General features: G+C 36.8%; 1 protein-coding gene across 1 annotated transcript in view; it reads left to right on the top strand.

Moving 5' to 3' along the window:
• Positions 1–45: 45 nt before the first annotated feature.
• Positions 46–13,573, top strand: part of LOC124171846 (graves disease carrier protein homolog) — a 58,363-nt gene continuing 44,835 nt past the window's right edge. Inside the window, exons 1-4 of the mRNA XM_046551203.1 lie at positions 46–330; positions 454–546; positions 635–768; positions 9,596–9,781. Of these exons, the coding sequence (XP_046407159.1) occupies positions 264–330; positions 454–546; positions 635–768; positions 9,596–9,781 (480 nt within the window). The 5' untranslated portion in view covers positions 46–263. The remainder of the gene's footprint in view (positions 331–453; positions 547–634; positions 769–9,595; positions 9,782–13,573) is intronic.

Raw genomic sequence — 13,573 nt, 5'->3', positions numbered from 1 at the left:
AAATCGATTCATATCGATTATCACACATCGATTTTAACGATAGAACGGCTGATATATGCGAAATGTACACGTCTATGGGTAGGCACTAATATAAGGTGAATATAAGTGGCACAAAGTGTGCTCTTCTGGATGGATATGCAAGTCTTACATGGGTGTTGCGACTGATTCAATAAGTTACCTGACGGATCGAGTGTTACGATTGGTATAGGAGCTAGTGTTCTATTTTAGTTCTTCCATTGAGCCAATGCTTTCCCAGCAGCACAATGAGTCGAGTAGATATCAGAACGGAGCCCAAGTTTATGCCGGTTTTAAAGTCATTACTGGCCGGAGGTATGATTTAAAAGTTTGAAGTAATCAAATCTTGGTTGGATGCTTCTTGTTTCAGTTATTTTATGTTATCTCATCGAGCAAAGCAATATCGTCTGCTGACCCAGTTTAACATCCTTTTTTTAGGAGTGGCAGGAATGTGCTCGAAAACAACTGTTGCGCCCCTTGACAGAATAAAGATTTTGATGCAGGCTCACAATAAGTTTTATGAAAACCTAGGTGAGGGTTTCTTTGTATTCTTCATTGGTTTTGGGCATTATTGATTAAAGTACGAGTTATTTACTTTTTGTTATTCCTTGTATCACAGGTGTTTTGTCATCTTTTAAAAGAATCATCAATAATGAGTCGTGGCTGGCGCTATACAAAGGGAATGGTGCACAGATGGTTCGAATTTTCCCCTATGCTGCCACTCAGTTCACTGCCTTCGAGTCCTATAGAAAGGTATAGCTTATTGTTGTTTTGGAAATATATATTCTTTTCCTTTTATGATGTAGAATTACCTGCTACTTCTTGTAAGTATAATAATAGTTTATTGACGGGAAAATTACCCAATTACAAAAATGTACAATTATCATAAGTTTGAAATGTTTTTAAGCTCTTAAAAATACAGGAATAATCGTATAAACTTGCTGTAAAAACCAACAATAGAAAAAATAAACACAGTAGTCAAAAATAATAGATTGAACAGTCACATATCTCTTAAACAGTGGAAATAGACATCATTATACACAAGAACAAATTATTTAAGTCAATGCACAAACAAAGGTAGTTTTCTCTTTAAATTCTTTGGATTTAAATTACAAAGGTCAATGTTACTACATTTGTAGTTAATGCTCCGCATAGTTCTGGTTAAGGGTGAGTGGAAGGTGTAATTTCTATTAGAGTGAGGGAGTGAAAACATGAATGTTTGCCTAGTGTTTAAAATGGGGACATGGAAAGGGATCATTTCTACCAGATGAATAGAGTCAATGCCTCCATGCAGCAGACGGTGAAGGAATGTTATGTTCAGGTCTAATCGACGGGTTGCCAAAGGTAACAGATGAAGAAGGGATAGTGTTAAGTCATAAATAATAGGGAGGATGTTAAATCTGTAGGATACTAATCTTATGAATCTGCGTTGCACACTCTCAATAGCTTTGATGTGAATGTTATAGAACGGGGACCATACAATAGAGGCATACTCAAGAATAGGGCGGACTAAAGTGCAATAGAGGATCTTATAAGTATGAACTCGCACGCTCCGCGCGCTCGTTAAGGGGCTCCGCCCCTTAAAAACCCCGGTTCCGGCTTCGCCGTCTACATTTGTGGTCGCTCGAAGACTTTTAAAGTTCGAATAATCTCACCTCAGCTAGGGGCCGGCATCGCCGGCCAAGGGGAAGGGAGGCGCCCCACTCATTTCTCGAAACGGCTTCGCCGTTCCTCGCTGAAGGGCGGCTTCGCCGCCCAAGGGTTGAATGTGAGTTGAGATGGGAGACACTACAGCGGCTGCGCCGCTTGAACACCGGGGCGGCTTCGCCGCCTTGGGGTTGAGGAGCCCCCCGCGGCTGCTCCGCTTAGTCCTCATTAATGCTCTTCTCCACCGAGAGGGGTGCCCAGGGGGATTCGGGGGTTTTAATGTGTTATGCATGCGGTCACTAATCGTCCACAGCGATCACGTAGCGATGATTGTAAAGGGTAGTGCAATGCGGAGTGATAGTAGCGACAAGTACCCATAGAAGAAGACTTAATGCCTAGTTTTTAATTTTTTGCGGGGGGTTCCAACGGAATACTGGGGGTTTTATACTTGTGTTAAACCAGTGGTCACAAATCGTTCTCATAAATTCCGTGCCGATATGTCCTAGGGGTCCGGAACAGTGGTCTGACGATTGTTTTACCTGGAGCGGCGATTTATTTTGGGAGGTTTCACGGGGTTATCGGGGGTTTTAATAGGTGGTAGGGGCACCGGTTAAATTGTGACGAAAACTATTCGGAAAGGCGACTTTAAAAATTTTTTTTTCGGCGATGTTCCAGGAGGTGATCGGGGGTTTTCTGGTATTTTTTCCTGTATGGTTTACGGTGGCTTGCCCTCACCAAATATTCCGGATCTAGAGCTCAGAGGGGACGGGTAGTGCGGCGTAATGTTTTCGAGAAGTTCCCCAATAGGAGGCTAAATGACACATTTTACATTTGGGGGGGATTTCAGGGGGATACCGGGGGTTTGAAAGTGTGTACTCCTGGCGGTCACCATCCGTTCACATAAGTTCCGTGGGGATGAGTCGTTGGGGGCGGTGGAATAGTCACGAAAAGTACCCAAAAAGTAGACTTATATGCAAAATTTTATTTTTTGGGGGTGGGGGGTGTATGTGGGTTTACCGGGGGTTTATAGGTTTTTACTGCCCGGGGTCATCAATCGTCCACATCAATTCCGTAGCAATGAGTGGTAAGGATTGGAAAAGCGGCGGAATTGGGACGAAAAGTACCTGAAAAGGCTACTTATATGGAAATTTTAATTTTTTAGGGGGTTTCAGGGGGTTTAAAGATGACGATACTATATGGTGACATTCATTTACTGTCATGTGTAAAAGAAGTGTGCCCTATGACAACCATATTTCGAGATTAATACAATAAAAATGCAAACCAGTCCCTGAAAAAAGTGAGTAGTGTCCGCCATTTTTAATTTTTCGCGGTTAAATCCATTAAATTATTTATCAAATGTTTATGTTTTCTGGAAGACAATGCATAGTTGTATGTAACTACAAAGTTTGAAAGAAATCGGTTAGGTTGAAATAGACAAAATGTTGTGTTGATCTTTTAGAAATCGTAATTTTCGGTGATTTTCGGAATATTTTAATTTTTTTGTCAGTAACCAAGGACGATGAAAAAGAATTGTTACCATAATTTCGTAAACGACATTATGAGCATATATAATAATCATTTTCGTTATCTGACACCTGAAATTAAGTCGAGGGGAGCGGAAGTTATGAAAATATTTTCGAAAAACCACTTTTTGGACGCCGTTTTGAATGCAATTTTCTTTAAATGAAACTAAGAGCATTACACAGTCACATGGACACGTTTATCAGCTTTTAAAAAATGCATTATTGATTCGTGTGGCACGCACGGTTCATGCGCAGTAAAATAAAAACCGAAAGACGGTCCCCGGAAAAGGCGCGATTTCGGCCATTTTGTCGACCTAGCGACGACACGTGGGGGAAACTTCCGGTTTTCGGATTTTTCCTCCGGATCATTTCGGGATCCCCGCACGCCTGCCAAATTTCAGCTCTCCAGCACTTCTAGAAGTGGTCGGGAATTTGTATCCATCAGTCAGTCACCACAAGGGCTGTATATAGATAGGATATTATCAAAATCTCTTGAAATTCTGAATATGAAACCCATTGTTTTAGTAGCTTTTATGACTATGGATTGGATATGATACTGAAATGTCAGGGATGAATCAAATGTAACACCTAAGTCACATATTCTACTAACTCTAGAGATAGTAGCATTATTTAAGCTATAGTCGTACATAATTGGAGACTTAATTTTATGAAAGGTTATTACATTGCATTTTAATGCGTTTAGTACCATGAGGTTATCATTACACCATTTTTCAAATTTGTAGAGTCAATTTTGCATTTTGTTACAATCCTCAAGTGATCGGATGCAGCCATAAATTTTTAAATCATCAGCATATAGTAAGTACTTGAATGGATGCAGGGGGAAGTTGATATCATTAATATACATTACGAACAGAAGTGGCCCCAAATGTGACCCTTGTGGTACACCAGAATTGGCAGTGAAGACAGAGGATAGAACTCCGCTCACTTTAACATACAAGTTCCTATCAAGTAGGTAACTTTCAACCCAGGCTAGAAGTTGACCACTTATACCATATGCTTTTAGTTTAGCAATTAGAATTTTATGATTAATTTTATTCTATTTATTTATAATATACTCATTATGATTACCTTTTTATAATAAGCACCTTTATTATGTCTATCGATAATACTCCCCTGGGAGCACAAAAATGGTAGACTTCTAAAATCTATCCATTTAGAGTTTACGGGTAACTTGAATTTGAGTTTCGAGCTCTTTGGGAAAATAACACAGTGGCAACCCTACCTGATAAGCTAGCTCGGGTACAAATTGTAATCATGTTGGCAGTAATAGGGAAGTGCACTAGTGTTTCAAATGCACCAAACACATTTTTTAAATTAGAGTTCAGAATAACATAATGTCGTAAAACCACAGTTTAAATCCTAATAGTGAATACTTTATTCGAGATGACCGTCTGAAATATGGAAAAATTCAAAGGCCGCGAAAACGGGTGTCCATGTTGAATATTGGCCGTGACGTCACAAGGCAGTAGCAGAAGGCAGCTTCAACACCGTTTAGTTCTAACACTATTACTGCATAGAAAAATTACAGAATTTGAGGGTATCCGTTTTTTGCTGTCATAAAATATCTTCAGAATATATATGTGGCTGCTTCTCTTTTGAGTAAACGACTTCATCATTGCGTAATATATTAATATTCATTTACGTGTCAACTTCAAGTTTGGAAAGAGCAGTATGAATAGCACATTGAATCTTTAATAAATGCATGATGGCATTTATTTTTCGCTGGGTATATTTTGACACAATGCCGTTTATCATGCCAAAACTTTTTTTTAAGAACCGAGTCAAACTAATAAACCTATTTCAGACGTTTGCTGCAAGACTTATTCGTTGCGTGTATGTATTCACGCCGGCCGGAACGTTCGCCCTTCGCAACTAGAATCATGGGATGTTAGCCTTATTTCCGAGCTGGCTGGTTGTTGCAATGGTTCGCTGTCCAGGATGGTTTCAAGAAAAGATAATCTTGGTTGGGAGAAGGAAAATTCCAACGATTTATAAATGGTATACCAAACTTTGATGTATTTATGGTTACTGAATTTTTGAATAAGGAGGACAGGTTCAACGCCCCATAGAAATGCGAGACGTTAAGGCTAACAAGGGGAGACCGCGTACCTTGCTGCATCTTTTTCAATTAGGGCGTTAGTTGGGCTGTAATTAATTAATTTTCATGCGTTACTTTTTACAAGTTATATATATAAATCCAAAATGTCCATCGTTTCTTAAAGGGTCGGTTGGGGTAGTGGTAGCGTGCACGATTCATGGTAGGATAGATTTCACCCGAAGGACCGTGGTTCAAGACTGCGTCATGGCATTATTTTTTGTTATCTTCAGTGTGATCATACGGCATCAAGTTTATCATTAATTATAATTGCAGCAATCATTGGCATGAGACAATTTTTTTATCATCATTATGGCGTTTAGGTATTTTAGCAGTGTCATTACAAACGCAGAGATACGATGACTACAAGGGTTGGTGTGGGCTAAAATGTTAATTTTTTCTTTGCTTATACTGACCAACTTCCACATTAAAAATGAAAACCACTCTTGCAAGAGCACATACCATTAAAGGCTCGCGGCAAGCAACAATATGCGTACAGGCATAATTAATAAGAACACAAAGCGAATATAAATTGCCATATATCTCGAACAATTGTAATTCACATTACTCCAAAGGGAGTTTACTTACTCAGTACATACCTCAGTACCTTGTACTCAGTACCTACCAGTTTACCTCAGTAGCAGTGCTAAAAGAACCATTCTGAAATATAATTTCAACTAACAAATAGGATGAAATAAAAGTTGATGACCCTGGACCGGGCGCGCTGGCGTATAAAATACGTCAATCTTTGAAAACCAAGGATTTCGACATTGTACGTACATTCTGGGCCATAATGGTCTCGTGTATTCTTACAATGTACTTTGACTGCCTATATTACGAGTTTTCAAAGTTCGAGGCATTGTAGCTAATTTTTTGGATCAGCAAGATGAACCCGTCACCAGTGGAGTACAAATTACGCCGCGCGACCTGCCGTGTACCTTTATATCTGTATCGCCTATAAATGTACTAATTTCAACAAATAAAGATTAACTTTAACAAAAATCGCTTGTTATAATATATGCACATATCATGGGCAAAGTACGCATTTTTCCCGGTCGTGTAAAAATACAGTCGCGCCATAATTCTTTAACCAAACTACTTTCAGTTTATAAATTACGTAGGTCTACGCGGAAGATGCTATATTTTGACTCAACACACTTTCTGATGTGACTGAGGTACCTATTAAGTAAATTATTATAACATAAATATCAATTTGATCTTGCAATACCTTCAAATGATCTTCAAAACAGAATATCATCGATAGGTAAGAGTCAGGAGCAGCCTTGAACCATTTATTCCGTATAGCTTGTGCTTAAGGCACGGGAATGAATATCTTCTCCAGGCTTTTGTTTCGACGTCGAGATGAAATTGGGAACAAAAAATCATTTATAATTCTATTTTGAATTCATGTTTTCGGTACTAGACGACATTTTTAGGAAGCAAACTCCATCGATTCCCGGAAACTCTCGCCGCGCTAAAGTAGGCGACGGAATTCAGCGATACTCCACTGGTGACTACTGCCTTGTGACGTCACATCTCAATCAAGATGGAGGCACTGTGTTTCAGCGCAACATGAAATTTTCCGACTTTCAAAACGTTTTAAAGTGCATACCCCAGATGCAGAAAATAAAAGTGACTATACTAATGTTTCTTTTTTAGGCTAAACTTTCAAATTCAGCAATAAAAAAAAATTAGTGCACTTCCCTATTGGCAAGGATGTGTTTCCGTCATAGCACAAAATATCTGTTAGCTGTCTCCAAAATATTATAACAACTTCAGCTAATATCTAGAAAATATCTCGTAACATCTTTGAGAAATTTTGTAGATATCTGAATGTCCGCTTTCGTGATATCTACAAGATTTCTTTGAGAAGATATTTTCTAGACATATTCAAATTGGATCCATTGGGAAAATTCAGAATAAATGGCTAAAATATAACATTTTCTGGTATAAGAAGAGTTTATTTTCCTACTGGTGGAGCAGGAGGTGATGGTAGGGTGCAGTATGGGGATTCTTCCTGAACTTTGGAACCTCTCAGGCTTTATTTTGTTTTTCCAATAGAGACTTCATCCTCCAATTCCAAATTTGAGGTTTCCAAAGTAGCTTACAATTTCCTTTTATATTTCTCAAAGGAGTCTGCAACAATTTCAATGAATGTTGATTCGGTGTCTTGCAGTATAGGTCTTGAAGAATTTTTAATGGAAGTTATTGCCAACGTATTTAAACACCTTCATCAGGGCAATGAATGAATATGAGTACATAACTGTGATACATATATTAAAGGTTATGACTATGACTATAGTCATATGTTTTAAATATTTGCTAATGGTAAAAAATAAATGTTGCGTTTTTGCATCTTTGGCTGTATTCGGTATCTAACCTGCATTGCAATATATTGCCGTCTTGTAGGAATGTGCTGTTTATACCATCAGATATAATCCTACGCCTTTTTACGCCAATATTTGACAGATGTCGTCCTATTTGATAATTAAAATTCTTAGATATTATGTTAACAATGATATGTTATATTATTTAACCTAAATCCAATGTAAAATAGAGATGATTACATTTTGAAAGAAATAAGTCAAAGCGAACATTATTTATTTGAAGGCCTCTCAAAAATGTTTCTTCATTTGGGGGAATTTTATGCTCTTTTTTGCACTTAACGCATAAATATTGCATTATTTCAAAGGTTCCTTCAAGAAAGTATGAGTGTGGTTTGTCAATGTAGCCCTTCTTTTGGCCTATTGGTATTTTTCTGTAAGGTTTAGTACTTCCTATGGTACTGCAAAATCCCTTGTGTCACAGACATTGTGGAAGAGAAACAATCCTCCAAAGTTTGCACTCCTTTCTAGCAGCTAGAGTGGCCACTTCATACTTGGTAGGCTCCTTGAGGTAGGTCCGAGTTGAATTGCTTGCCCCTCACATCCCTTGTAAGGGAACCAAAAGAGCTCTGGTAGTAGCTTACCTAAACTACAAAAATAATTTCTTTCAATTGGGTTTAATTTTAACTTTCATTTGGAAAAGGCTGTCGAATATGATTAAATATATTTCAATGACATTTAACCATTGTATGAGTAGTAATTGCATTTGATTGCCCTGAATGTGGAACACCATAATGATTAGTAATAGATAAAGTCAGCGGTTCCCTAACTGGGGGTCGTGAGATGTATACAAATAATATAGTGAACTATGTACTTAAACTTAGAAGGCCATCAGGATTTATTTTTGGGGGGTCATGGCTAAAATGTATGGGCTAAAATGGGTCATGGAAAGAAAAATTTGGGAACCGCTGGATTAAGTGATAACATGGAAAATAATGGAATTTGCATTATTATGTATCTCTAAGTATCATGTTAGTTTGATAGGTATGTTTGCTGTATAGAGTAGTTTCCTTCATCAAAGAAAACAAAAGGCATTGATTACAATTCGTTACCCACCATTAGTGCATTCATAATATACAAATTATTTGGTTTTAGAAATCCCAGTTTAGACCAATGTTAATGGTCAATTAGCAGCCTGCATGGCAGTGGCACTCGTAGCCTCGCACCAAGGTGGTCTCACACAGCGACAGCCAGGACCAGAATGATGTCACGTGGACTTTTCTCAGCATTCATAGTTAGCTGTCACGTTTTCACATGCTTAAAAATTTTCACTTCTAATTTAATTGCAACAAATAGATATTGTCATTTAAAAATCTAACAGAGTGATGTACATACTCCAGCAATTATAATCTATCATTTTAGGCATTAAAAAAATAGGAAAGCACCCTATTGTTTGAACCAGTATACATAATAATTTTTAATCCAACTTATGAGTTATCCAATGGGTTGCAACTACATATTCAACACCAGTCTCTGTATAATGAGCATAAATATTCTACCATCCAAAGATAGTTATTGGGATGTAAATGGGATTTAATCCTGACTCAATTAAAAGTCTAACGGAGATTTAATAGTAATGTTGGAAATGGAAGAGAATCTAAAACATTAAAAAAGACACAGTGCATTTGTTATGTTGGTATATGCATTGACTGTGGTTCACTTGTTGCAGATGTAAGAAAGAAGAGTCCCCTTCAGCAATTCATTTTAGGGGTCATTCCACTTCAGTTCACAAAAACTATTGACCTTAGTGGCCTCTCTGGAGAAATTTTCATAGATATTTAGGAGTGGCAACTAGAAATTTGAATACAGAAATATGCAATCAGTCAAATTGCAATAATTATTCCATTTTTACTTACATTTTGTACTTCCTGAAATTAAAGTCATGTTTGCTTATATTTCTACATTTCTAGGCTCTTACTTCAGTTCTTGGTGAAAACTCGCACATAGCCAAGTTCTTAGCAGGTTCTGGGGCTGGAGTGACAGCTGTGGCTCTCACCTACCCTCTTGACACTATTAGAGCCAGACTTGCATTTCAAGTCAGTGGACAGCATATATACACTGGAATTTTGGATGCTGCTGTTTTAATTTTCCGGCAGGTCAGTTACATATTTTTTAGATAGAAATTCATAATGAAATGAATGCCATTTCTTTTAAAATGCATGCAGAAGGTAGCTCTTGTGTTAGTTTTTTTCACTAATCAATGTGGTCTGAATGTTCCAAAGTGTTTTGATTTGTTTAGGTGCTGTGTTTGTTTTTGTGGTTACAAATTACCTTATTTTTGTAATTTTATTAACAAATGCTCTACATGTCTATGTCGGTTAGCCATTAGCTGATTTTGGCTGAAATCGATTAAAGGAGCTCTTAGAGATTTATCTGAAATGGGGACTATTTTCTCCCTATTTTATTATTTATATTTTTCTTTTGAGTGAGCTCAGTTAAAATTGATGCCAAGTTGGACCTAGTGTGGGTAGTAAAGAGAGTTCATAATAATTGTGATAATCCAAGACAGTAAAGTGCACTTATTTGAAAATCTCTGTTTTATTCTAGAAGAGCATGTATTTAATGCTTATACATTTTCGAGTTTAGACATCAATTAGTTTGCAAGTAGCTTAAGAGTTAAGCAGTGCGCTTGAGTATGTTGAGAAATGATGTTCTGATATTAAATGCTGAACCTATGCCTGAAGCAACTTGTATGCTGTAAAGCAATCTTGAACTAGAACTTGAGTCATATAAACTGTCAGTTTTGAGCCATTCACTGTTACAAATTTAGCATTTTCAGAATGGAAAAAATGAAATGGGTCACTTCTCATTATTGAAATTCCAGATTGTTTTTATTTTTTGGCAACCAATGTCTTATCTGTGGGTTTAAACATTAATGTTTGAGCAGGAAATATTTACTTAAAGGAAATAAAATTTTTAAAATCCAAAAACTGTATTAGTATTGTTCAGTAATAGTATTGTTCTAATTAACTTGCTTTTAAATAATTAGAGCAGAAATTTGGTTTTACTTTAGTAAATAAGTTTAGTTTTAATGATATATTTATTACTTCATTATTTTTCATTTATCTTTGAAAGTTTATCTTCAGTTTTTTCAGTTCAGAAAGTTTACATTCAGTTTTTCTTTTTTAGGTACATAATGAAATTTTCTGCAAAACCTCTTAATTTAAAAAATTGTGGGACTAAAATAATGTACTTTGAACTAGAGGGGTTTGAATTGAACATGCACTCTAAAATTTTACCAAAGAGAATCAAAACTCAAAAGAACGCATTTAACTCTTAAGTAAATCGGTTAGTTGGCACAATAATGTGCCATTTTGAGCAGATAATGACCGAAACTATTCAATTTAATGAGTTTGCAACACTTTGAGGTTTTGTCTTAATTTTCATTTAGAGGAGTGTGCAAATTTTGACATGATTGCACTTAATATTATAATCACAACTATACATGCACAATCTAATTAATCCATTAGGTATGTTTTGTGATGAAATGCTGTGAATTCTCTGTAATTAAGTATATTCCATTTCCAGTACTATGACAGTAATGGACAATAATTATGTGTTATCATTGTTGATTGGGCGGTCCTCTTGTAGTGTTGCACCTCCTCTCGTGGAATGCCTGCTAGAATCTTCTGTGTGTATTCTTCGTGGCTTGCATGGGGAGGAGTCTGCCAAAGGGGCCGGTTACTTGGACCCTCTCCCCCCACACCGAAAGAACTGGCCTCTTCTATAGCATTAACGTTGACTTTTTCCTCCCCATTTTCATCCTCCTCGAGGGCGCAGGGGAAACCTCCTGTTGCATCATTTCTTCTTCAGTACACACTCCTTCCCATGCTTTTGTAATATGTATATTCCTTTTTAATTCTCCACTTCAGTTATTTCTTTTCATAGACAATGCATTCGAGATTGCCCCTCTCCACTTTGGACTCTGGTAAAGCAGATGTAGGGGGCCCAGGGCAGAATGGGCTATCAAGATGGAAACATTAACAAACAAGCCAAGAACGGTTTAAGAAAATTACCACACATTCTTAATAGACATTTTAAAATGCATTGAACACAAAAATATAATAATGCAGTGGAAAAAATGTAAATTATATTTTTTTCCCAAAATCAAAAAAATATGTCATTTTGCAATATGTCATGTTCTGCCCCAGGTGTGGGCAGAATGGGATAATGTGAAAATGAGTTACAAAGACAAATTAAATATTTGACACTAAATAAAAACTCAAATTGTATGTTCTTGTCCTTAAATTTGAATGAATATTTAAGTGCAGTATACTTTTACTAACAATAAGTCTTTAATGAAACCCAATCACAACATTCACTCACAAATACAGAATCATCTGCTGTGCTATCCACTCCTGCTCACTTGTTGTGAGCCAATTTCTTACAAATGGAGCAAGCAATCCAGCCTTCGACTGATTTTTAATGAAAATCACGGCAGTATAATCGTAGAGCTGTCTCTTCCCATCCCATCATACTTTTTTCCATTTTTTCTTACTTCCCTGCTCCGTCCCACCCGTTCTGCCCCAAGAACACGTATATGCTCATCTAAGAACTGATGCTCAGTAATAAATTTTTTCAGACGTTCAATTATGCGAAAATAATGATAATTAGCCGTACTTCAAACACATACCAAGAATTACTGTAATTTAAATGCTTGAATATGACTTACCATTTATACAAAATCTTCCTAAGTTAAATAACAATTGCTAAAATTCACACAACCCACACACATTTCACATGTTAGCAGTCGATTAATTAAATCAATCTGGCTTCAGATAAGCCGTAACGGGTTGACACTTTCAGCCCAGAGGTAAAAATTTGAACTTTGCCATAATATTAGAAATTTTTTCCTCATTTTGGCTTGGAAGTGTTACATTTTATCAAAAATGACCTAAATAAGTCCTAATGCAAAATAATATTTGTATTATTTAAATTTTTTTGCCGTCATCCATAGATGATGCTAGGATCTGGCAGAGGGAAAAAGGCTGTGGCTCTTGCAGTGTTTTTATGCAAATCAGTTGCGGCAACTTTTTGGAGTTTTTTTTCTAACTATTTCACATTGTTCATCTTTTGGGATGATTAATAAGGTGAAAGGTTAGAAATTTTAGGCATTTTTTTCAGTTTTTATGTTTGCATTTTTTTATTTTTCATGTATATAAATTATGCCTTTTTATTTTAAAATTTTATGCATACTATGATTCATTTGACCGATCTCCTGGGATAAAGCAGCTTTAGTTTCACATTACTTCCAATCCAAAAATATGCAATTTGTCTAAGTATGTAGTGTTTATAGGTAAATGATATATTTTCGTTCCACCGTGAGGGAACTCCCTGTACACGTGTCAAGTTAGGGTTGACTTGGATGATCGGTTTCTGACTTGCGGTGCCACTGATCATGCTATTTATGTACAAACGTTCATTTGGGAATGAAAAAAATTTGTTTAGTTATGAGCACGTGTCCCATTGGTACCAAATTTGTACATTCCGAAGAGAGGACTTAATCCAAAAGTCTCCTGACATGTACTTGAAAACTTGGCTCTGTAAGTAAGCTGTTGAAAATGGCTCTCATTCTTGTGGAAAAAGGTTGGTGAAATAATCTCAAAAGTCGACGACCCAGGGACAAAATCACGGGCTCCTAGGGGCTGGGAGAGAGCAAGCATATTGTTTGCAAAGAAAGTGCAAGGCCATCAAACCACAACACCTATTCATTCCAGCAAGTGTCACTTCCCCTTCCATTTAGGGATGAATGACTGACGAAGAGTGCCGTGGAAAACAAAAACACCCAAATAATATTGAAATACCCCCTTTCTAAAATAGAACAGAAATGCTGCCACTGCTTTGTGACATAGTTTCTCAATGTTATTGCGTTTATCGAAAAAATGCTA

Source organism: Ischnura elegans, chromosome X (assembly GCF_921293095.1).
Source record: "Ischnura elegans chromosome X, ioIscEleg1.1, whole genome shotgun sequence".
Classification (NCBI taxonomy): Eukaryota; Metazoa; Arthropoda; class Insecta; order Odonata; family Coenagrionidae; genus Ischnura; species Ischnura elegans.
This window is presented reverse-complemented; position numbering and strand designations above follow the sequence as displayed.